Source organism: Cygnus olor, chromosome Z (assembly GCF_009769625.2).
Source record: "Cygnus olor isolate bCygOlo1 chromosome Z, bCygOlo1.pri.v2, whole genome shotgun sequence".
In the NCBI taxonomy this organism is placed as follows: Eukaryota; Metazoa; Chordata; class Aves; order Anseriformes; family Anatidae; genus Cygnus; species Cygnus olor.
In genome coordinates, this window is record NC_049198.1 from 10,344,324 (window position 1) to 10,369,733 (window position 25,410).

A 25,410-nucleotide genomic window follows, 5' to 3' on the forward strand; every position below is an offset into this window, starting at 1 on the left:
AAATCTTTAACTTGGTGACTTTTGTTCCTGTATAATAGAAGTAGTTTCAAAATTCTTTGGAATATAAAAGAGTGAAGTTTGTATAAAAGGCTGAGCAAACTTTCTGTGACCTGCTGCTGTGACTTACTATTGGTGTTTGACCAACAAAGATTAAAGGTAGCTATTTGTTTGCCACTTGTCTGCAACACTACCATCTCTCCCTTTAGTTCAGGAAAATCAGTGTAACAAGAACTAGAGGGATTATCTGCTTTCAAGATGAGCAATGTATACATGTCTGAATTGAAAAGAAAGGCTGGAGGCACATTTTTTTTTAAGTATCAAATATGCTCAAAAGACTGAAGAATGTATTATTCCATCCTGCTTTTATTGAATAAGTAAACACTACCCTCAATTTATCATTGAACACAATACAACACAAAAGGGAGATATGAAATCTACTGGGTAAGTAGTTTCTGAAGATTCTGGATGATCTCTTTCAACCACAGACATCTTTATTTCTTCTCGTTTTTTCCCCCTCCTTGTTTTTCCCTAAACTGCTTGAAGTGAGCTCTCTGCAAGCTGAAATTATATATTAAAATCAAGCTTATATCAATCTAACTTTGTCTTTAAAATGCACAGTCCAAACAAAATTATTTTAAAGTAGTTTTGAGATCCTCATTAACATCAGAAATATCTCAGTGCTATTTTGAGAGAGTAAGCTCTTGGGCTTTTATTTATTTATTAAGTTTATTCTTACTTTAATCCACAGTAATGGAACTTCTTGGTAAGTAGTAAGTATGGTTAGATGCCATTTGGTTAACTCTAGTCACAATAGCAGCAAGTCTGTGTGGGAGCCTTAAGGACCTTGATTTACCATGCCAAGTAGTTACCATGGTATTTGCAGTGTGTTCCCTTCTAATTTTAGGAGCTTCAACAAATACTATGTTTAAAGATAGATAGCACAACATGATAAATGTCACAGTTTTAATAGTGCTGCTGTTTAGATTTTATCTGTGTCTATGATTCAGCAGATAATATGCTGCTGGGCATTCGAGTTGATGCTACTTTGAATCTTATCTGTGTCTAGGTGGTTGCTTTAATTGCCTTGGAATAGCAGGAAGAGGTAAATGAAATGATGACTGTATCCAGATCAAATGCAGGAGATCACTCAGTACTGGCATCCATGTGTTGTTTCATTGGTTGATGTCAAAGCTGAACATATGCTGGATGAGGAGAGTCATTTAGAAGTGTGTGCAGTGCCAGTCTTTTTACATGCCTTTTTTGTTGTTTTTTTTTTTTTTTTTTTTTCTCCCTGTGTATGGGTCATTTTTTTAGAGCTTACTACTCTTAAAATTGCTGAAATCTTCTACCGTCCATAATCCAATGGAAAGTTAAATCCACATATGCATGACAACAATACCCATTACTTACCAAGCTTTTTTACAAGAGATTACGAGGACAATTGAGGTGCTCAGTTTTGAGGGTTGAGGGTGCATGTGTTTATTATTTAAAGTTAACTTGTTACAGTGGGAGAAAGATGTTGTGGTAGTTATTAAAAGCCTACCTAACAGCAGACACATGAAAAGTCTGATGTTCAGAACACTAAAATATTTCAGTGGGTGTAAGATACACAAGTAGAGAGAGGTCAGGTCAGTAATGTATAGGTTAGTAATTGCTGTTCCTCTACTGCTTGGCTTGTTGGACAGATTTGTTTGCAGCTGATGTTCATTAGGTGCCCAGTGTCTTTTATGGGATCACAATTCCACCATCTTTTCAAAAGTTGGTTATGGAATCAAAAACCTGTGTGTATTAGTTGTCGTAGTGCTATTGTAATCCATGACATAAGCTGAGGCAGATTGCAAACAGCTGAGCAATACAATAATTTCCACAGACTCAGTAAAGTTTATTAAAAGCTGCTTAAACAAGTTTTAAAAATTTTAAGGCTGCAATAACTATTTGAAATAGCTTCTTTGTGCTTATTTACAGTGGTGGAAGGAAAAGTACATTAACTTAAAGCCATATTTAAGGAGATGTTGTGGTAGTTTTGACCCAATTTGGAAGTCTAAATTTAGAACTGTATTTTAGAAAAGACAAGGTTGAAAAGACTTTGGGTTTTCATTATAAGCACTATTTAGGTCATTAGTAGGCTATGTCCCTTGGGCTTCTGCTTAGATTAATGACCAGTTCTTGGAGCATGTTCATCACCAAGCAGGTGTCTTGTTTCTTTCTGAAAATCATCTTTTTATATATTTTCATCCTTACCTTTAGGAAATACGTTACAGAGAATTTGTCTTTCATTGAAGTTTGAAGACTTATGAAAATACAAGGAGCTGATCTTTCTGCTCAGTTCAAAGTGTTGCAGGCTTGATGCAAAGACTCCCCATATATGGTGCCAGGCAGGATGAAGCTTGATAGGGGACTCCAGACATTGCTGAAATAAAAAATAAAAATAAAAATAAATGTGTCAGCAAGCACTAATGAATTGTGCTTCCCTTGGCTTTACATTCCATTCCTGTTTTGTTGTAATCCCAGATCCCTTTCCTTATAGCTATATTGAGCAGGCTAATAGGTATCCTTCTTCATTTGCCCTGTAGACTTATCTTCTGTGCCCTCAGCCTCTCTTGCCCTCAACTCTGGACAGAAAGCAGCGTGTGTCCTATCTTCAATTGGTTCTGCGTTGTCTGGGTCGATGGGTACATAAGAGACAGGTGGCTGCCGACTTTCCAAGAATGGTAGCTAGTTTGGAGATCTCTTCTCCATCTAGCTGGTAATTTTTCACAAAGTGTGTTGAAATGCAGAACCTTTGAAAAGAAATTTGCTATGCACTCATTTCCCTAGGAAACAGCCCAGTAATGTGAGAGGGAAGATATTTTTGCAATCTTCACTGCAATTAAGACAAGGCTTTAATTCTCCATTTAGACATAATTTAGACTATAGGTAGAAAATACTGGCTTTCTAGTAATCTCTCTTTTTTTGTAAAGGCTGAAGCTGAGCATCCAATTGAACAAGTTACAATGGTAGACAGGTTTTAAGAGTTCCATTTGAATAGAAGAATTGTGGGCTCAGCTAGAGATTTGTTGTCCATACCAGCTTTTTTTTAGGAAGGACCGCAGTCTTAAATGATGAGCACTAGAAGTTACTGGATGCAAACAGGGCTTTGCTAGGTTTCTTGGCTTAGGCACAAAATGACTCCCTCATTTTAAAGTAAAATCCCCTTAAAGTTGTATTGTCTGAATATATTGTGCACAAGGCATTAATGGTGGGTGTGAAATCATTGCCTGGAACAGATTGCACTGTCAGTGGGCAGTTTGCAAGAGGCACGTTTGTTCTCTTACTACAGAAGACTAACTCAGTTAAAGTAAATGCGGTGCCTCCTGCTAGCAGATAACCAATATTTTACTAGGACATGCAGAGCCACAGATGATATACATTCCTGTTAAGCCGTTGGAATGGTGCAATTGCATAGCTAATCACTGCGTTGTCACCCAAAAGGTTCCATTTGGTTGCTCAATTTTCCTTTCACCTGCTGAGCTTGTTATCAAGCTCAGCATCTTTCAGTAATCTCTGTGGTTATATGAGATTGTTTCAGTGTTGTTTTTTAGTCTTTACCTTTGGAGACCACCATGTTTATAAATGTCACTGGAACTCTGAAACCTCAGCCTCCTCTGTTCATTGCATGGCAGGGACCATTTGGTTGTCTTGCTTTCTTTATTCTCTAGGTACTGCAGATGCTCAAAACGGCACTCTGATGAAATCCTGCTTGTTTCCCTGCTCAGTGACCAATGTGAAATTTATATTTGAATTAAAGTTGATGCCTCGTGGCAAGCATCTTTTGGGAAGCTGAGTTAATATAGCTAAGGATGTAATGCTCAGAATCACTTTGTCTGCTCTTTGTAGTTAGGAAAGCCGCGTGATTAATTCGTGCAGTCAGTGTTGTAGCATTGGGTAACAGCAAAATGATTGTACTTGTTCCCTTAAGAAACAAGCTTCATGCAACTAAGAACAGAAAATTCATTTCTTTGTTCTTAGACAGCAACAGCTGGATCTCAAGGCATATTCTTGTGCTGATGCACTTAACTTATAAACTGCTAAGGATTTTAGCCTTGTTCTCTTACCACTCTGACTTTGCTTTCAGTGTATTTTTTTGCTGTCTTTTTTTTTTCTCCCTAACTAAAGAGCCTTGGTATCATTTAAAAATTCATCTGTCCTGCAAAGTTTTGTCATCTATTCCCATTGAGGCTGGCCACAGCAGACCTCCCAGTTGGATGCTGCCATTTCTAGACGCTTTCATTTGAACCACACCCAGATCTTCCTGCTTTTTCAGGCAGACCATTTCCTGAAGTGTATATATTTCCTGAAGTGTATTTCCTGAAGTGTATATGGTTACAACTCTTTGTTGGGCTTCTCATACTGATTACTGTAACTACTCTTTCTGATTTTCCAGAAAACCATTTTTTTTTTTGGCACTTTGCTCCTCAGAAGCTAAAATGTTCTCAGGTCCTGAAGTCCTGCTGATCTGTTCTTCTGTCCTGTGCATTTTCCCACCTCCTGCACTCTCATCCCCTACTTCTGCAAGCTGCTCTGCCCTTTTTGTCTGTCCTCTACCACTGCATAAAATATTCTCTGCACCAGACTGTGAAACTTTACTGCAATTGTGCAGAAGGGAAACTGCTCAGAGAACATGGCTATATAAATATTCACTAGACTCTTTGAACCATAAATATTTTTTTTTTACTATCAAAGCACAACAAAACTACTTAAATCTGGGCTTGACTTGACCTACTTTTAAATCTGCAAAATGTTGTTGATACCTCTGCTCCCTCACTTAAGTCGTTTGTTCTTGCTATGTCTGCTTCTTGCTTTTTGTCTTCATTAGCCTGTCAGCTCTACAAAGCAGGGGCTGTCTTCCTGTCTGTAAGTTGCCAAGCACACAGTAGAGTCATGATTGCACTGGGGCCTCTGGGCTCTCCTGTTCTTCAGGTAGAAGATATGAGAAAACAACATAGTTTAAGAAAACATCTTCATGTGAAATGGGTGTGTTGAATGATAGGGTTGTGTTGGCTTCTTACCTCTCTAATCTATGCAGTGCATTTTAGAGATGGAAAATCTATGTCTGAAGGTAGTATTAATGGAATGAAACTGAGGTCTGGGTGTATGCTGCAGGGTTAACGTGCTGATAACACCTTTCTTGAGATGAGAAGTTGATTGGAAAGAAATATCCATGTGGATGTGTGTGGTGGTTTTACTCAGATGGGCAGCCAAGCTCCACCACAAAGGGCTCTCTCACTCCCCCTCCTCATAGGAAAAGGGGGAAGAAAATATGATGGAAAGGGCTCAGGGGTTGAGATAAGGGCAGGGAGATCACTCACCAATTATCCTGATGGGCAAAACAGACTCAGTGTAAGGAGATTAGTAAAATTTATTGTCTGTTACTAAAAAGCTAGAGAAGTGAGAAACAAAAGAAACTAAAAACACCTTCCTCCCATCCACCCTCTTCCACCTCCTCCCCCCCAGCAATGCAGGGGGCAATGGGTGCTGCGGTCTCCCCTGCTCCTTCCCGGTTCCTCTCTGCCTCTGCTCCCCGTGGGGTCCCTCCCACGGGATGCCGTCCTTCCCGAACTGAGCCTGCGGGGGCTGCCCACAGGCAGCAGCTCTTCAAGAACTGCTCCCACACGGCTCCGTACCACGGGGTCCATCCCCCAGGAGCAAACTGCTCCAGCACGGGTCCCCCACGGGCGGCAGCTCCCCCCAGACCCCCTGCTCCTGCGTGGGCTCCTCTCCACGGGCTGCAGCTCCGGCCCGGGGCCTGCTCTTTCGGGGGCTCTCCATGGGCCGCAGCCTCCTCCAGGCCACATCCACCTGCTCCACTGGGGGCTCCTCCACGGGCTGCAGCGTGGAGATCTGCTCCATGTGGGACCCATGGGCTGCAGGGGGACAGCCTGCTCCACCAGGGGCCTCTCCACAGGCCGCAGGGGAACTGCCGCTGTGTGCCTGGAGCACCTCCTGCCCTCCTGCTGCACTGACCTGCGGGGCTGCAGAGCTGGTTCTCACTCCTCACTTTCCCAGCTGCTGTGGTGCAGCAGGTTTTTTTTTTTTTCTCTTTCTTAAATCTGCTCACCCAGAGGCACAAAAAAACATTGCTTATTGGGTTGGCTCTGGGCAGTAGCCATGTCCCTTTGGAGCCTGCTGAAACAGGCCCTTATCTGACATGGATAAGAAGAATCATTTGGATTCTTCTCACAGAAGCCACCTCTGCAGCCCCCTGCTACCAAACCCTTGCCACATAAATCCACTATGATGTGACACAAATGGGCATTAAAAAACCCTTATGGGTATTTACCAGACTCTCTCTCTTCATGACTGTAGATTCTCCAATACGAACTAGTGGTGTCAGAAGGATACAGCTTTTCATTTTGGCACTCACTGTGCTCTAAACTTATTATCCTTATTTTTTTTTTAATTTTTTTATTTTTTGGTTTGTTTGTTTTGTAATCTGCTGGACAGAGTTTTATGGGTGTAAACTTTGTATGTCTTCTGGTAGAACCTTGCAAACCTTCGAGGTTGCTGTACCCTCATGAGGGTTGCCATGTCCCTCTAGCATTCCAGCAGTGGGAGGTTAAGTAAGAATCCTGCAACAACTGATTAACCAATTCAGCACAAATGTCTTTTTTTTTTTCCCCACATCAGAGTACAAATCACTGACTTGAAAATATTAGGGTCATTTTTAGATGTTTCTTTTACTTTCTGCCTGCTTTTTTGGAGGACAGGATGCACATGCCTTACTCTGTCCCAGACCTCTGACAGCTTCTTAGCGAGTTTGGGCCAACATTCATAGACAGGCAGAGGTCTCAAAGCTATTAAAAAACGTAGAAAGTGATTGTTAGAAGTTTCAGCTAGATTAGAGGCATACAAATTATTAACTTCATTGTGGTAGACTATAATGTAAATTCTGGAGTTGTCTTTTATGTTTAGCCACCAATATACTGATTAGTGTGCATGTATCAGCATGGCACTGTGCACAGGCATCAGAAGTAACAGCAACTTTGTGTTGTTTCCCCTCAGCCCAGTTGATAGCTGGGCATGGGAAGATGTCAGAGCACTGACAGCACAGGGGGGATATGTTTGAGGCTGGGGAAGGCCAAGGGGGAATGTGGTAGAAGAGCTGGAGATAGAGTGTGGGATAGGGAGCAAGTCAGTAGAACCATACTCTGCTGGTTCCACTGCTCCTGCAACCACTGGCTTTAGGTAGGAAAACTTCATGGAAAGAAATTCACAATTTTAATTTTTTCTTGCAGATTTAGTGTGCTGTTTCCTGAAAATGTTTCTTTGATACCTTGAAGTATCAAAGTAACTTTTTTTAACATAAAATGGCACGACTGCAAACATCAGAAGAATGTAGATACAAAAGAAAAAGTCATTTTCTGAGTCATGTAACAAAGAGAACCTGGTTTCCAGCTCCTCACACTATGAAATGGGCATGAACACGTTTGATAGTTTCTTCCCTATGACAAGGTCTCAAAGAGTTTCTTCTTTGCATCCTCTTGGGAAAGCTGTGGGAGCTCAGCTGTGGGGCAGACTGGGCAGACACATGTATGCACACATTGTTAGGAAACCACTCTTCACAAAAATGTAGCAAGAAGTAGGGCAGGCATCTTTAGAAACTTGCCAGCTCCTATAGTAATGAAGGGCAAAGTTTCTAGCAGCAGAATGTGCAGCCACAGTCTTATGGAGCCAGGATGCTGTCACTAATCAGATGCTATTTTTATTAGCTAGAAAGCCTGTTAGCAGTTAAGCTTAAGTAGGCCAATATTTGTGGTTCTGTTTTGAGGTGTGCTCTAGAAGGTGAACTGTTGTTGACTCAACTGTCTTCTTTCACTGAAAACAAGGACTGTGGTTCCTACAGGCTCTAGTTGGAGATGTTTTATAGGTAAGCCACCAACCCAAGTCTTTCAGCTGCTGTAAGCGAGTGATAAGGCGCTCTCTCTGGCATGGGAGCAGCATGAGAAATATGAATTGACTGGTCTCTTAAAAACGAAGAGGAGTGGCGTAAAGTAAAAGTTCCAGTAGCTCAGCAAATGCTACTGCAAAGTTTTGTGTGGCACTTAGCAGTGAGTTATGCTGCTGCAGCCCAAGTGAAGGATGATAGCCACCTGGGGAGTGTGGGACAATGCATGTGGAACCTAAAGTAGATTTAGGTCTAAACAGTAAGTGTTTTCCTAAAGGAAAGAGCAAGTTTTTGAACACTGGTAGCAAAGAAAAGTAAGATCAAAGCTGTCTCAACAAAGAACCGCAGTGCCAGAAGGTGAGGTCTGAAGAAGTCAGGGGTTAACTTGTTGGTGCTTTGTAAATGCCACTGTGTACTGATCTGTGTTTTTAGGCACATGTGTCCTTCTGAACTTCTAAGGTACTGCCAGGATGTACATTAGTGTACTGTGTCAGGAACAGAGGATTTCTTTCATGTGCTTATGCTGTGTTGCCGGTATGCACTCAGATAAACCAGAGAGCTACAGACAGCAGCAGTCCAAGCATTCCCTGCTTGTGAACACTTGCTGCATGTTTTTTTTTTTTTCCAAAGGAAAACATCCTTGAAGTTGAGGAGGAAGAAGGGGAGAAACATTGAACCTTCTTTCTTCTGATCTCTAAATACAGCTTTGATTGCACAGAGAAGGAAGGAAACAAGGATGCTTTCTGCCAGTGATCAAAACTGCCTAGAATTGCTCCTAACTTTCACAACAGTAATTCCCAGATATCCCTCTTCGCTAGAAAAATCACTAGAAGTTGCAGGGTTGTCTGTTAAGCAGTCCTGAATCACAATAGTGGCAATAAGATCTCAAATGGTTTCTTCGTAAGGAGCATGCAAATACCAGTCACTGCCATATCCTATTGACCGGGCTTAGCAGATCTCTTCTGACCCGTTTCTTCCTTCTCCCTGTTGCTTAGCAACAGATGCAGCACGTTAATGTTCAAAAGTCTGGAAAACAGGCCTTCAGCAGAAGTTGCCTGTTTTCATAGGTTTTATTTCCTTGAGGGCAGACATTTGTAGTGGTTATGGTGAGTAAATCACCCTTGTCATGGTCTCATGTGAGCATTCAAATTGCTTTATTGTATTGCATGACCTGTAAATGAGCAGAGCTTTTATTATAAGGTCTTTTTACCCACTTCTGACATCCAGGAGCCTGTTTGTGTCTACAAAAGGTCTATGAGCACCTACAAAGAGAGGGGGCTGCAAATTCTGCCTGTGCATTAGGCTGAAGGGTGCAGGTTCAGCAAACAGTAAAATGCTTTTTTTAATGGAAATGTCTTTACTGATCTGCCTAAGACATGGGGAAAGTGTCAGTCTCAGCTGTGAATAATAGGCAAAATCAATTCCAGTAATTAAATACCAACTTTGCAACTAATGTATCCCACCCTTTCATCCCACGCACAGGTAATGTTTGTATCATCTGAATATAGTGTATTGTACATTAACACACTACTGCTTTGTGACTGTTCTGAAGTAAGAGAACTACCTTCACCTGGGCTATTTATCTTCTTTATTAAAAAAGAGCATGAAAAGTGTTTGTCATAGGTGTTGACCATGCTGTCCTAGACACTGCACGTGTGTAAACAGAAGTAGCCTTCAACACATACAGCCCAACGTGAGACCATGTATGGGGAGGGCTATCAGAAAACAATGTGATGCTTATCAGTGTTTCTTTGGGGGAGTGCAGGCTGAGTTTACTAGCCTAGCTATCATCCAGCTTTTGCAAGCTTCACAGCAAAAACAGCAACAATGAAATGAATCCCTCAGTTCGGGGAGCTGCTCCTGAGAGTGAGGAAGAGCAGAGGATTCACTGCCACGTAGCAAGTCTGAAGTTGGTGGCTGCGGTCAGGGCACTCTCCTTCAGTGTGCATCTGAAGTGCAGTATCTAACATGTCACAGGAGCATTTAGAGTTCACCAAAAAAATGTTGTATGGTTCCTATCAGATTCTACGCTTTTAAATAAAGTAATTGTTTGTTTATATCTTGTTTATGCATTGCTCTGTCGTTAGGCAAGCAGGTCAAAGGGAATGTAAAGCGTTTAGAAATGTCAGCTACATTATGAGCTCTTCAGTATTATATTTGTCTTGTTCTCAGTGAGTGCCATAATTCCTCTGACCGGATCAAGGTGCGAGTGTGGGATGAAGACGATGACATCAAGTCTCGTGTCAAACAGAGGCTGAAGCGTGAGTCGGATGATTTCCTGGGACAGACAATCATTGAAGTCCGTACGCTGAGTGGTGAAATGGATGTGTGGTACAACCTTGGTGAGTGGTGCTTTGGGACTGAAAACATGTCATGTATTAGTTTGGGAACATGTGAGAACTATCTGGGCAGTTTGCAAGAAAGGACAAAAAAAAAAAGCCTGCTTGACTAGGTGATTTTAAGGGGCATGATGATGCTGCAGAGCAGCTGCAAGGCTTTTGTCCCAGTTAAAATGAAGTTCAGTAGTATAGCCTGTCAGAACAGTGATGTTTTTTCTCTTGTTAGGCACTGGAAGGTAGAATGGGTAAATGCTTGGAGCAGGGCTGGAAGTAAGGAACAAATTTCACATCAGTCAGCTGTATCCTTAGAAAATGGATCTGAGCAACATCTTCCTGACATACTGGCATTTTCTAAGTGGCCTTGGTAAAACCTTGTCTTGGCTGTGTGTGTGATATACTGAACTCCCTCGCTTGCTGTCATTTGAGTCTTTATTTAGAAAGGTTTGCAGTACATTCCTTGGTGGTTCTAGTTCAGCTGACTGGATCGAAGCTCAGGGACCCTGTAGCATGTGCTCTCAGAAGGGCTGGCTTATTTGTAAAGTGTATGTTGTTCTAGCTAGATGTGTCATATCTAGAGTATATGTCAGTGATTTGCTGATATCTACTTAGTTTTTAATGTTTTGAAAGAAAAAAGTCAGAAAGTTATCTCCACAGTAATATTAACCACAAATTCAGCCTGAGCTTCCAGCAGTTTCTGTTACAGAGTTGCCACCAAAGATGACTGTGCTCTGAATGTGAAAAATGCATGTAATTGTTGATGGTTTTTCCTTCTAGAGAAAAGAACAGATAAGTCTGCGGTGTCTGGGGCTATCCGTCTGCAAATTAATGTGGAGATCAAAGGTGAGGAGAAAGTGGCTCCATATCACATTCAGTACACCTGCCTTCATGAGGTAAGGAGCAGTTCAGCTCATTCATTGTGATGTTCCTCATTTCTGTCAAAGCAGCAGTTTTCTGACCTCTTTTTCCTTAGAATGTTCCTTCTTGCCCTAGGTGAGCCTTCTTTTCCCTGCTCCACAGGCCTGGAAAGTCACTGAATCATCAGATCTGTGTTTGTACAGAAGGCCAGGAAGGCTTTAGGCACGCCCCCATGCTGAATGCTGGCTGGCTCAGTCTGTCCCACTGCCACAGCTGTGCTGCTGTCAGGCAGTGATCAGACAGTGGTCCAACTCATAGACCCCACTAGTATAACATGAAGAAACTTCGGAATTTCCTTAGCTGATGTGTTCAGTATGTACTATACCTGTGTCTTTCTTTAGGGAAAGCCTTTTAAATGTCAAACTCCAGCCCAGAGCCATCTGGTTCAGAATTAAACATTGCACATTCCTTTTGGGATCCCAGATATGCAGCATTTCCACAGGAGATGCTGTATTTTTTCCTGCTACTTGTCTTTGAACATTGTGAACAGAACTGCTTGTGTATTGCTTGCAGCAAGGGGCAGTTATATCATTGCAGTTTCCACCTGGACAGTTGGTCTGTGATGCATGGTGGGCTATAATATAAAAAGTTACATTTTCTACCTTAGCTGCTTTTTGAGTAAATTCTGTTTGGGATAGGGTTTTGAATCTGGCCTTTGAGCAGTGCAGTTATTGTTGGTATAAATTCCTCGTACCACTGGTGTGTAACTATGAACAATTATTAGGGAACGGAAGATAAGCTGTGGTTGCTGGGTACTGATCTATCTCAAGATGGACTAAGATGAGCAGGCAGAGCTGTAGAAGTTGGGAGGAATTCAGAGAAGACTTATGAAAATGTCTGAGTGATTCGTGGTGCCCAGTCTGTTTTATCAAGGGCAAGGCATGTGACAGGATTAGTCTCTAAGTGCCTGAATAGTGAAGAGTAGCAATAGCCTCTTTCACCTTATAAATACGAATATCACAAGGTCCAGTGAAGTTTAAGCAAATTCAGATTAGAAAAGGACAGATGTGTCACAGGGACGAATGTTCAGCTACAGGAACAACATTTTTTTCCAGACAATGGGTTTGATGATCCCTGCAGTGTCTTTTGGCCTTACCAAGAAAGAGACAGACTAAGCTTAAGTGAACATCAGTTTCTTTTAGTAGGCTGTGTTGTGTTCTTCAAGATATAGTTTTTGCTGTTTTTTAATTCAGTGACTGCTTCTGCTTGGTAATCGATTTCATTTTTATCCTTCTGATGCGTGATCACTTGCTTCCCCTCATTTTTGCAAGTATGTCTCTTTTAAAGTATCACCTTCTTTCATTTGTACATCATAAAATGAAGATGATTTACAGCTAGAATAATTTAATGAGGAAAAATAGTAGTGTAAAGCAGTGTCTTCTAGCTCCTAATTAGATCATTAGACTTCTGCATCCCTTACTACCGGGGAGCCAGCTGTCTGAAAAGCTGATGAAATCTGTAAGTGACATAAATTTGAGGATTACTGAGAAACCCACTGAACTGAATTGCAATTTCTCCACAGCAATAATAGCTTGAAAGGCTTTCCAGTGTTAGATAAAGCAAAATGTTATGATGAACAATAATGCAAGTGTCCAGTTGTTAAAGGTGATTTTAAGGATGTCCTTTAAAAAAAAAAATATTTGGACTGTTCCACTGTATAATAATAATTACAAAGCTGATACAGGGCTGTTACCTCAGCTGGCTTAAATAGCTTGTCCATGTTAAGTCATTCCTTTGAGGACAGAAGTGTGTAGGTTTCAGGAAACTAATTAGTCTGACTTCACTGCATTGAAGCACTCCTCTGCATCATTCACAATGTTGGGTGGTTAAAATTGTAGGTATGTGTGTGGAAAAATTCAGCTGGGAGCATGCAAGAAGAAAAGCAAGTCAAAGCACAAGAATACATACTGGGTGGGGAGAAGGAAAGAGGGAGGAGAGCAAAGAAATGTGCGTTAGTGCCTCCTTCTTGGCAATTCCAAGCCGGTCGTGAAACTCACTTGGCAGCTTCAGCAGCTTTGCATATAATTTCTTTCCTGTTTTGTATTTCAGAACCTCTTTCACCATCTCACAGATGTGCAAGGGAGCGGAGTGGTGAAGATCCCTGATGCCAAAGGAGATGATGCCTGGAAGGTGTATTTTGATGAGACAGCTCAAGAGATTGTGGATGAATTTGCAATGCGTTACGGCATTGAATCAATATACCAGGCCATGACGTAAGATGCATTTGGTGTTGTCTTTAGTGCAGATATTCATTGTATCTAATTGATGTGACTGTTAAGATGAAATGTCTTGGTAATGGAATACTATTAACATTAACAGCTACTCCTTAAGGGGCTTACTGTGAGCAGAAAGTGACTGCATGTCTCAGTCGCTGATTCCTCAAAGTCAAGAAGTTATTGTCTGACAAAGTGCCAGACTTTAGGCTCCATCTGGGCAGTTTACCTTTACCTTTAAAACTAATTCTAAAGAATTACACCAACTTTGTGAGTGTAAATGACTGTACTTTATTGTTGATTGCTTATTCTTGTTTTAAGAGTCTAAAATCTCTATTTGAAAAATCTGCTATTAAAAAGGGTCCCACTAAAGTTTTTTGATGACATGAGAAGGGAAGAGATTTTGTGAAACCGTTTGTCCTACAGGTTTATAGTGGCAATTGATACAGTCCTGAGAAATCACTGTTTTCCCAGGTACTGCTGGAGGGATTTACAGGAAGCTTGAGTAACGGAGCACTAATTTGTCCTGTTGGGATCTAGGCTCATGCAATTCTTGATCGTCAAGAGCATTTTTCTTGTCACTGTACTTTTAGTTGGATTTGGGATTAGCCATTCTGCTTAAGGACTAGTAATGCTGTGCTTAGCTCATTTCTTATTTTAAACACAGTATTAAATACAGCAAACTAACATGAAAAAGTTCACTACTGAACCTGAAAGCTTTGGGTGTTTGGGTCCTCGGATGAGTTATGATGTGTAATTACGGCATCTTGCAAACACTTTTTTCTGCCTGCTAATCTAAGCCGAGATGGAAAGCAATTGGAAGGTACTTCTGGAGGTATAGTCCTGGCTCATAGCAAGGCTAATTTGGAAGTTGGACGAGACTGCTTAGAGCCTCTTTCAGTTCCTTGAAATTCTCTGAGGAGGGAGATCCACCATTTCTCTGGGCTTCTGCTCTTGGCTTGTATTATTTTGGAGGAGAAAGCTGAAAACCAAGTTAGAAAATCTTGTGTGGAATTTCCTATGCTGTAACTGCTACATATTGTTGCTTCTTTTTTTCATCCTTCTGAAAGGATTTTTGCCTGGCTCAATCCTCTTGCTGATCCCTCCCTCCTCTGTTTAAGTAGTACAGACGTTGATTAGATCCTCACACCTTACACTTTCTCTTCTTCAAGCTAGACAAACCCATTTTATGTGTCTGTCATTTACAGTGAGTGCCTAAAAGAGCAATTGGTATCATGTAGCCAGCAAGTTAACATTGGGGCATAGCTATCATGTTTATCTGAAATACTGATCTGTATGTTTCTCTGAAATTGTCTCACTGTGGCTTTTTTGGTTATAATTATTTGTAGGTTAATGAACACAGAAGCTAATGTCTGATAAGTCCCTCGGGGAGAAAACTACATTTAGAAGATAGTTCCCAAGTTTAGTTTGGGAGTTCAGTGAGGGTTCTTGCATGAAAGGACTGCTTAAAAATTGCCAAATTCTCCTGTCTGTTGGAATGAACTTGACTTGCCAGGTCTCGTAATATCAGACCTCTCAAGCTCTGATTATTTTTTCCTCTTATGTCTAACAGATTTTCTTTGATTGTTTAATCATTTCACAAGCCTGAATGCTTCTGGCATAATTTTGAGATTTCCTTCAGGATGGTTTCTTGCACTTTAATGAGAGCAGTTAAATGGGAAAAAGCAAATGAGCATGCATGCTTCCTGCAGGCTGGAAGGGTTAGCCCTAAGGAGTCACTTATCAGTGCAGCACAGAAATAATAGTGTGTGATCTTGCTGTGCTTGAATGCTTTGCTATCCTTGCTGCCTTATGTCACCTCAGAACCTGTGGCTGCCTCAAGTAGCAGTAAATTATATAGATTTCTGTGTGCCAGGCTTGGCTCTTGGAATTGGCATCAGGACCCAGAGTATTACCTAAGTCACAAGCTATTGGCAACATATTGTTGGGTTAAAAAGCTCTTTTATGCCGTGGAAAGAAATGTAGTAAAAAGGATTTTTCTGTTTTCTTTTTTTTTTTCTTTTCCTATCATATGTATTGTTTAGATGTCATCTTTTGTGAAAAACTGGAAGCAAAATGCTGGAGATTTACTAAAAGGGAGAAAACAAAACTTGCACCTGTTGAGGGTGCTACCTAGAGCAGGGTGGCTATTAAAGGGGTAGGAAACTTGGCTGAGTTGTGTTGTGGAAACCATAGGCATGTCAGGAAGCACTACACAGAAGAGTCCAAAATGACTTACTGAACTGTCCTTTTGCAGGCATTTTGCATGTCTCTCCTCCAAATACATGTGCCCAGGTGTGCCAGCTGTGATGAGCACCTTACTTGCTAATATCAATGCTTACTATGCGCACACAACTGCCTCCACAAATGTGTCTGCTTCGGACCGCTTTGCAGCCTCCAATTTTGGGGTATGTTTGGTGATACAACTGGATTTCTCTGTTTTGCCTATGGTATTTCTGCCTGTGAATAAATAAGTTGCTCTGTTTAAGGAACATTATATCCATGAGAAGTTGGAAGCCATCACGCCCTATTAGACTAGACAAAGCAGAGCATGGTTTATTGTCATCATCACGCATTTTAGATATTAATCAGTGTGATGCATTGTGATGTTTAGTCTTCATGTTCAAATTGCACTGGAGCACAGATGGTATGGAAATGAGCGAATTGTATTACATTCTGCGTGGTGATGCTGTTGATAAAATATACCGTGTAATCTGATGGTTTCAGAACTTTGTTTTTAAAAACAGCAACTGCTTAAAGGGAAATAAAAAGTCTGTCCCACGAATGGTTCAATTGTTTTCCATATAACGTGTTGGAGTTGAGCATTCTGGAAAAGTGTCTAGAATAGCTCACGCTCCTTTGCTAGACTGAGAAATACGTACATTGAGGGAGGAGTCTTTTCACAAAGCCAAGCCAGAATCTAGCTGAGAGACCTGACCTCAAGAAAATGGCAACAAGAACCCTGCAATGTTTGTCATTGAATTGATACATAAGATCTTGGAGCTGTATCATTGCTCCAAATTCGACTCTTTTCTGACTGTTCACTTACTCGTTTCTGAATAAATATTTTCTGTTAAACGTATGGCTGGTACAAACTGTTAGCAGAAATCAGAGGGGTTTTGTTCTACCTCTACTTCAAAGTGATAAAGGAATGTTTTTCTTCTACTTCTAATGTTACACAAACTTCAGAAGTAATTACAGTATAAGAATAAATACACAAAACAATGCATCAGTATTGCTTCCTCCCACTCTCCTGAGATCCGTCACTAGTTCTCTGATATTCTGCATCTTACTGTGAGCACGGATGGGATAGTGATGATATGTGATGTGTTTTTTGCTCAATAGAAAGAACGATTTGTGAAGCTTCTGGACCAGCTTCATAATTCACTTCGGATTGATCTGTCAATGTACAGGGTGAGTGGGAATAAACAAAATCTTTTCAGGCATTGTGATAGGCAGAGGGGAAACACGCTGGTTGGATTTTTCTTATGTCTCTGAGCTTTTGGTTAGTTTGTCTCTTATGGAACTATATTTTGCTTTTCCTCATGGGTGGAATTTAAACCCTGTTCTTTCTTCCAATATAACTTCCTCAAGGCTTCTGAAATAATCTGAGGATTGTGAACTATGCTTATCTCAGATATTCTCCCAGGAATGCAAGCTGATTGGATTAATTTATTTGAATTATTATCTGCTACTTCGGGTATCATCTACAAAGGGAAAACAGACTTGTTCTTCTCTGTGAGAGAAATCTTTGAGAGGACCCCCAGCCATGTTGTCATTTATTTTAGGTCTGACAGACTCGAATCACTGTCCCTGACTCTGTATCTGTAGGATGTGCTTTCAGGTTGAAGACCCCCCCCCTCCCCACACACACACACTTCACCACATTGGGGAAGGGATAGGTTTCAGATGTTGGCATTAGTCCTCCAGGCTTCTTAGGCCCTCTAGTTCCTTTCTTTGCTACTCCAGAGTCAACATAATCTTAATAACAAGTCTGTTACTGGGCTTTTTTTTTTTTTTTCAATTCCTTCATTTTAAGTAGTGACTAATTCATTGAAAAATTGAAATATGGTGGCAAAATGTGAGCTTTGATTTTTATTTATATATTAAAAAGTAGATCCTATCCTGGGTGGTACATTTATCTGAAAGACAGTAAAGCATACAGAAAAGGGGAATGTGAGTAGACTAATAAGAGAAGTGCATTAGGAAGACAAGCAAAAGGACATAAAGGGTAAGGTGCAGAAGAAGATAAAAGGAATGTTGTGTAATGAGCAATCCTAAAAAAAAGGTGCAAAGAGAGCAGTGAGTAGCAGAGGGAAAATTATCAGGGCATGGCAACAGGAAGCTGTACTGGTGATACCTTTTATTTGTTTGGTGTTCAATAAAAGATGCTTTCAGGTGGCTAATGCAAGTAAACCTTGGACAAACAAGTAAGATCTTTGGTAGAAGACCAGGAAAGATTTGTACACTTTCAATAATTTTGATGTTTTCTAATTGGCAGTGTAGTTAGACAGCAACTGTCTGGAGTGGTCTGAGTCCTCTTAGTGATTATTTTAAGACCCTGGGAGGACAGGTTAAGTTCTGGAAGGAAAAGGTATTCCAGCTTCCAACTTTCAAGAGAGGATATGACAATTCGCAGTTTAAATTATCCAGATTAAGTCCCTCACTCCTTGTTGATTCAAGCTATTTGGAAGCCCTTAAAAGAAAACAATGAATAAATAATGAAAATCCACACCAGATTTGTAAAAATAAAGTGTCGAACCAGTGTTTTCTTCCCAGGGCAGGGTGATGGGCCTTGGGGAGAAGAGGTAGAAACATCTCAAGAGTAGCTTGAAGTCACACTCTGCATAATTATTTTGAAAAGCGTTTTGTGAACAAGTGAAGTTATTCTGTATGCACGTCAGTAGTTCTTTTCTGTTGGTTCATTCCTGGCTGACATAAACATAGGTAGATAATAATATAGGTATTCAATATAGATAATATTATATTTTCCTGATTATTATAGGGATTATTCAGTATTATGAGTATTATCATCAGGATTATATAAGGATAGTAATCTTGATTATTATCCTTATCAAGAACATGCATTCATTCCCCAACATTCATCTAACATTTTGTGTTTAAATCTTGATTTTTTGGTAAATACCCTCAGTGCCAGAAGGAGACAGAGGCAAAGACACTCACTCACTCGCTCACACTTTTGTATCAGCATCTGGAAAGAACAATCAGACTTCTAATTTCAGTGGAACCCAGAGAGTGGAAGGGGAAATAATGGTTACAGACAGCAAAGTGCTGGGGATGGTATGTAAAATAAGTGCATTAGAGTGAAAGAGGCACTGGAGGATAAATGCTTATCTTTGTGGATTGAATCTGAGAGGGGACCAAGTGGTTATGATGAATTCTGACAGTGAAAAAGTGTTCATTTTCTCTTCTCAATGCAGTTTGTTTCTCTGCAGAGGTTTCAAGTACACCACACCTTTTGGTGTCTCAGAAAAGACAAAAAGCAAGCAGTGAGTGCAGAAAGGGAAGGACCTGTGCACACAACCTCAGGCAGCAGTTCAGGGCTGATGATGGTGAGGCTGTTGCTCATTGCCGGCTCCTTCTACAGCCAAGGAGGGATCTCCTGCTGCTGGGGGTTGTCCGTGTCCTGGCATCCACAGACTTCATGTTCATATGAGAAGCTATTTAATTAAGCAAACATATGAGCTCCTTCAGCAAAAAGGCCATATTTACTGAGCATTGTTTTGACTGGTATAAGCTTCTCGAGCAGGAAATGTTTCCAAGACACTTTCCTTATTTAGAACGTGCTTGAAGCTTTGCATGGATCTGACTGTGCTTTCCAACAGGATTTCCATTTTTTGTCAACAGAATAACTTCCCAGCCAGCAGTCGTGAACGGCTGCAGGACCTGAAGTCTACAGTGGATTTGCTGACAAGCATTACTTTTTTCAGGATGAAGGTAGTGTAATGGATGGGGATGGGAATGGGATATCTTCAGTTCCTGCTCCAGGATTTTTTTTTCCGATTTTTAAACTATTTTATGCCAGCGTGCTTTAGATATGTAAGGAAAATGAAGGTTGTCTGCTGACCATGCATGATACTTCACTGTATTTTGCTTCATGAATACGAAAGCGGTTTTTCCCCTGGGGTTCTTCAGTCATAAATATGGCATGCATGCGTGCACACACACACTCACAAAAATTGGAAGGGGGCAGGTTTTTTCCTATAAAACTGTCTACAGCGTTTATCAGTCATGACCATCTCTTCACCATCTTTTATCTAGTAAATATTTTAAAATGTCTTTCTTGCAGGATAAGATACTGAAATTGGATATTATCTATAAGTAGAGATCTAGGAGAGTTGTTCTGCATGTTGTTATGCCAGTTCTATCATTACATTTATTGTTCTGGCAACATGTAATGAGATTATTTTTAACGCTTGATTTTTAACCCTTTGTTTTAACTAGTGTTATAGGTTAGCACATGTCACTTACAATTTTTAATCTTACCAAAAACAAAGAAAGATTTTCATTAAAGCTATTTGAGGAAGAGCTTAAAATTCTAATTGTAAGCCCTTTAGTAAATAATGTTTTAGAACATTCACAATACAGTCTTCATTCAGATGGTATGCCTGCATTAAAAGTTTGGTTTATAGAAATACTCTGAAAATTCTAGAGGTAGTGATAATATCAAAATTGTCTCAGAGTATGGTTTCATGGAGTGATGCCTGGTTATCTGTTGTGGTAACCTGTGGTATTTTTCTAAACCAATGTAACAATGAAATAATTAAAAGAACTGTTTTTACAAGAGGGGAAGGCCTATCAACTGGCATGTTGCTATGAATTCTGATGTGATTTATATTCAGTAATGCTGGTGAAGGAAGATGTCCTTAAACTTCCGTATTTAAAAGCACACAAGTGTCTGGTCTTCAGCAAGACTGCAGATTAGATATAATGGCCTTTGATAGCCTGTTGTGTGTTCTTCCAGTGGTTAAAAAGATTATTCAATGACTTTATAGCAAAGTCCTATAAATTTAGCAGAAATTGCATGGGCTTGGCTCAGATTATGCACATTAATCTGTGTGATTTATTTATTTGGAAGAATCTTCCTTGACATGTCAAAATCTCTCTTATGTTCTAAGTGATCCTGCAGGGACATAAGTGTTGTCACTCCTGTTTTATACCTGGAGAGGCAAGCCACAGAGACTGAGCGGAGATGTTCATGTTTTCAGGTCACAGACAGCACAAGTTGCTGAAAACAGATTTGCTTATTCCTGGGTGGTTCCAGACAGGTGACTTGTTCTTTCCTGGTTTGGTTTATGAACAGTACTTGAACAATTCTTCCTGTCTCTGTGCAGGTTCAAGAGCTGCAGAGTCCACCTCGAGCCAGCCAGGTAGTGAAGGACTGTGTAAAAGCTTGCCTCAACTCCACCTATGAGTACATTTTCAACAACTGTCATGAGCTGTACAGTCGCGAGTACCAGACAGATCCCGTGAGTAGCTAATAAGTAGGCAAAAATGAAAGTTTATGATTTTGCTAAGATAATCACGCGAATACTAATTGACATAAAAAGCCAACATAAATAAAATTTTGACTTGTTCTCTTCTGAACACACAAAACTTGTAATCAATTAATGAGCACTAATGAGTAAGTAGGAGATGATAATTGTTTTACAGTAATCACACTACAGTTTGTTTTCCCAGTCTCAGCTACTTTATTTCCTGAGCAGATATTTCTGAATGGAAACTTTGATGCAACTTTGAGCAAGCAAAAACTAAGTAGGCTGATCAAGGAGACTATCTTTAGCTTTGATAAACCTCAAGCAGTGAGTTTTTGTCTTCAGTTCTGGCACCCAGTATACTGTGCTGGGCTTAGGATCTATCTTCAGACACAAACTGTTTTCAAATCCATGAGAGCTCCCACTCTGTGGTAATGCATACAGAATGTGTCAACACGGATATAGTCATCAACTCAAGTGCCTAAAGTGCAAGTATTTGGAACAAGCTTAGAGCAAATGATGTCTCAGCAGGTCTCCTGAAGCCTGACCTTCTATTGGCATGGTAACTGCCAATAAAGGGGGATTAGCTGCCAGTAAACAGCATGGTTTGGCATGTTACCATGGGTCATATTAGATGAAGCAAGTTGCCAGCAGACATAATGTAAACGCTTCAGAAGAAAGTGCTCTCAGGTAATTACTGTTTGGAGTTTGTAAGGAGCATCATGATCTCCGTTTGTCAGCTTCTTCTTTGCCCTTTAAATTTACACTGGTTTTTCAATGGCTTCTTTCACAGAACAAAAATCAGGATCTTCCTCCTGAGGAACAGGGTCCCAGTATCAGAAACTTGGATTTTTGGCCCAAACTCATCACTTTAATAGTTTCCATCATAGAAGAGGACAAGAATTCTTATTCCCCAGTACTGAATCAGTAAGAGTCTTCCATGTCCTTTGTGGCTAATGCTTGTCTCTCTGTGTGCTCTGCTTTATTTGTTAAACTGCTTTCTATCTCTTCTGTCATTTGTGTATTTATAGAAGTACTTATCTTGTCTGTCTGTCTTTGTCTTATTTGTCTCTGTCTATATAAATAACTCTTTTTGATTGGGATGGAAGAGTTTCAAAAGGTTCAGTTACGATGGCGTTCGAGCACAAACACCCTGATTATTACAATCCTGAACTCAGGGAGGCACCTGAAAATGGGGTGAGAGTTCTTTTGTTATTTTTTTTTTGGATGCACAGTAATGCACACAATGGTGCCATGGTGACAGTACCTTACTTTGTTATTTAGGAACAGGTGTTCTGTGCTGCACTGGGAAATTGCATTGGGTGGGGTTGGCTCAACACTGCAAAGAAAGCTGAAACTGGGCTGTTTAACTTCCAACACTCTTCCAACAATCCAACAGGGCAGGAGGGAGGGAGGTAGCTGTGAAGGTATTTATACCCAAAGGGTTAGATTATGCGCTAGAGATCATTGATCTAACATGACATTAACACCTGATTACTGTTCACCCAGCAGCCTAGTAATCATAGAGAAAAAAAAAAGCTGAAATAGAACAACAAAGTGAAAAAGATACAAGGTGCATTGAGATCACATTCCTAAAACTACTGTATATGCCTGTACTATGGGAGATATCCAGGGCGGACTTGAGTTAAAATGAATCTCAACAGCAATGCTGTTTTCAGGCTGCTTAATCTTTGCCACACATTTGAGGCCATGATCTCCAAAATCTAGCTGGTCATTTCTCTGTGTGAAGGAAGTATCTGTAATGTTGAGATTTTCAGCTTGTAGTTTAGCTGAGTACTGAGTATAGAGGGACCCTTTGCTTGGATACATGCCAAAGCCCCTCTCCCAAATGTCCCCTCAGGTTTCCTCAGGAGCTTGCTGTTGGTAAGATCAGCGCAGAGGTGATGTGGAGTCTTTTTGCCCAGGATATGAAATATGCCATGGAAGGTAAGAGAATTTCTCGCTGCTGCCAGCTGACTTGCCGCTGACCTCTAGGTCTCGATCCATTTGGGGTAACTGAGGCTTAAGCACATTAGTAGAACCACTGTTTGGAGCAGGGATTTCTAATGTTTTGTTCGTGGACAGATGCTTTGTGGGTGAGAATTGAGACTGAAAACTGCATGACATGGTCTCTAGACCTTTTGTCAGGCTGCATTGCAAGTTATTTATTGTTGTCCCAGCTGCTTTGAAATCAGAATTTCACTTTGGACTGAGGCTATGATGGCTGAGATCAGCAGCATCTTCGTTCTGCAGTGTACAGTGGTGGAAAAGCCTAGAGAAGCAGGTGGACTCTCATGTCTCTGGATGATACAGTGTAAACTGTTTATGCTGTTGGTGGAAATGTGGTGCTAGAACAAATCCTGCTGCAGACATCTTCGTTTTAAGTGAGTCCTGGCATAATTCCACCAGGCTCACAGTAAAAGAGGAATTTTACTGTTTCTGAACACGGGTTAGGCATGTGTAGAGCCCAACAAACTCCCAGAAGGAAATTCTGCCACTCTTCTAATAGTTTATTACAACTTCTGAATTTGTTTTTTGACCTATAAATTTATTTGCAGAGTGCAGACTGCTTCTTACAAGGTTCAGAAGGTATCCAGCTCCCACTCTCTCTGCAACTGTGGTAGCAGTTGTTTTCTCAATATTTTGCCCGAGTGTTTATAATCATCTGTAAGGTGACAGTCTAAGGAAACAAAAGTGCTTGGTAATGCTTACAGCATGCCAGCTGTAGTTTGTATTCCAAAACCTGGTCAAGTTAGACTCTTATTTCAGACTGCTAAAAAAAAAAACACAACAACAAAAAACCTCTGCCAGCTAAGAGATTTTCTTTAATTTTGTTCTTCAGGGACAGTCTGTGGAGTTTCTCTGTAGGTAAAGGAGATTGACTCCATCTATTTCTTAGTCTCTCTCAACACAGCAGGGTAGATGCTGTGCTGTGAGGACACCCTCTGCAAGCTCTAGGCTTGAATTTAGCAGGATGCAGATCTAGATGAAAAGTACTCTTTTCGGTGTTAGGAACTTTTGATATATGCTTGTACCCCACAGTGTCTTCCTCTTGTGAGGTCATGTTGACGTAAGAACAAGACATTAGAAAGAAAGGGGCCAAGACCTACTGCTTTAAAGTGTCTCTTTTGTAGTGTCTGGCACTGCTGGCTCGTGTTAGAGAGAGGGCAACTGTGCTTATTTCATGTTTACTTTCTCTAGAAACCATTTGTTCCTGCAAACCGTTTAGGCTCCCCTTTCCATTTTGTTCTTTTTTAGCCTTGTACACTCACCTGCAGGAATTCATTTTGCACTTCTACATGTTGAAAGTGCCCTACTTAACTCCTTTCCTACCAGCCACGAGAACTCCAGTTCTCCAGATCTAGTTGCTGGCTTCTTTTCCTAAGACTCCCTTACTCCATTGCATCTAAAATGCATCTGCAAAAGAATACTGGTTGTGTGAACCTGACAGATTTTTTGCCCTTTTGAATGGCTTTATTTGATTGCCAGTGCCAAGGTTAACTCTGCCTCCCAGGTTTTCTCTGCTCACATCTTGTACCTTATCCCCTTTTGACCTTCCCAGTGATTTTGTCCTCCCTTGTACATCTGGGCTTTTTTTTTTTTTATCTTTTTCTGATATCTTCTGGTCAGTTGTGAGCTTCTTAAGCCAAGGATTGATGTAATGTTTCCACCTGTGAGTTCATTGGTACATAGCAAATAGTTGTTAAAAGAGTGTCCCTCTTCAGAGTCTTTTTGGTGAAAAGGGTTGACACAAAGACATTTGATTGGATGGGAAAGGGTTTCCATTTTGAACAAAAGCTGAAAAACTGTGTGGGGTGCATGTGTATGTTTCTACTGTAGCTGTGCAGGTCCTGCAGGAGGATTGAACAATGATAGTCTGCTGAGGTGTGCATCTCTTCCAGATATATATTCAAGAAAATCCTCAGGGTGCAGAATTCCATTTGAGTTGAGCATATTTTCTCACGGCTTTGCTCTCCAGAAACTTATGAACATAACCTTTAGAACAAGCTCTCCAATAATTCAGTTATGGACCTTACCACATGTATTTTAAATACATGATTGGATTAGCTCACTGCTTTTTTTTTTTAAAAAAAAAAGGAGAAAAAGAGATTAAAGGAAACAGATTAAGTGATCTGAAGGATGATGATTAGATTTGCTGTCATCAACTCTTGTCTCTGTCATTTTTCAGTCTGAGTCACTAATTTCTCTACCAGTTTAACTGCATCAGGAGTTTTCAATTCCTGTCTTTGCCAGTTTGTGGAGTAGTCCCTGGGCACACTTCTGGTGTGTTCTGACATCTGCATGCATCAGGTGCTTTCTGCAACAAAAACTGATCTGTTTTGTGGAGATACATGCACATGAACCCAGAGTATAATACCTGCTCCTAACTTTATTCATGGTGTTTTCCCTTGTGTTCTAAGTTCTGGATAACATGAGCTCATTCACCTCACCAAGTGGTAAGTTTGTGCTTTTTAGTAGAGTATATAGTTTTGAGTAGGCAAAGACTTTCAGCACCTGTAGTT

The 25,410-nt window shown here is 40.6% G+C and overlaps 1 protein-coding gene across 9 annotated transcripts in view; it reads left to right on the forward strand.

Annotated features, from left to right (window-relative positions):
• Nucleotides 1-25,410, forward strand: part of UNC13B (unc-13 homolog B) — a 212,485-nt gene that overhangs the window by 138,644 nt on the left and 48,431 nt on the right. For all 9 annotated transcript variants that reach the window (XM_040540269.1, XM_040540270.1, XM_040540271.1 and 6 more), the window contains 9 exons: nt 10,097-10,266; nt 11,038-11,153; nt 13,228-13,391; nt 15,649-15,799; nt 16,737-16,805; nt 19,260-19,349; nt 20,747-20,881; nt 21,681-21,814; nt 22,749-22,834. In XM_040540269.1, the coding sequence (XP_040396203.1) occupies nt 10,097-10,266; nt 11,038-11,153; nt 13,228-13,391; nt 15,649-15,799; nt 16,737-16,805; nt 19,260-19,349; nt 20,747-20,881; nt 21,681-21,814; nt 22,749-22,834 (1,115 nt within the window). The remainder of the gene's footprint in view (nt 1-10,096; nt 10,267-11,037; nt 11,154-13,227; nt 13,392-15,648; nt 15,800-16,736; nt 16,806-19,259; nt 19,350-20,746; nt 20,882-21,680; nt 21,815-22,748; nt 22,835-25,410) is intronic.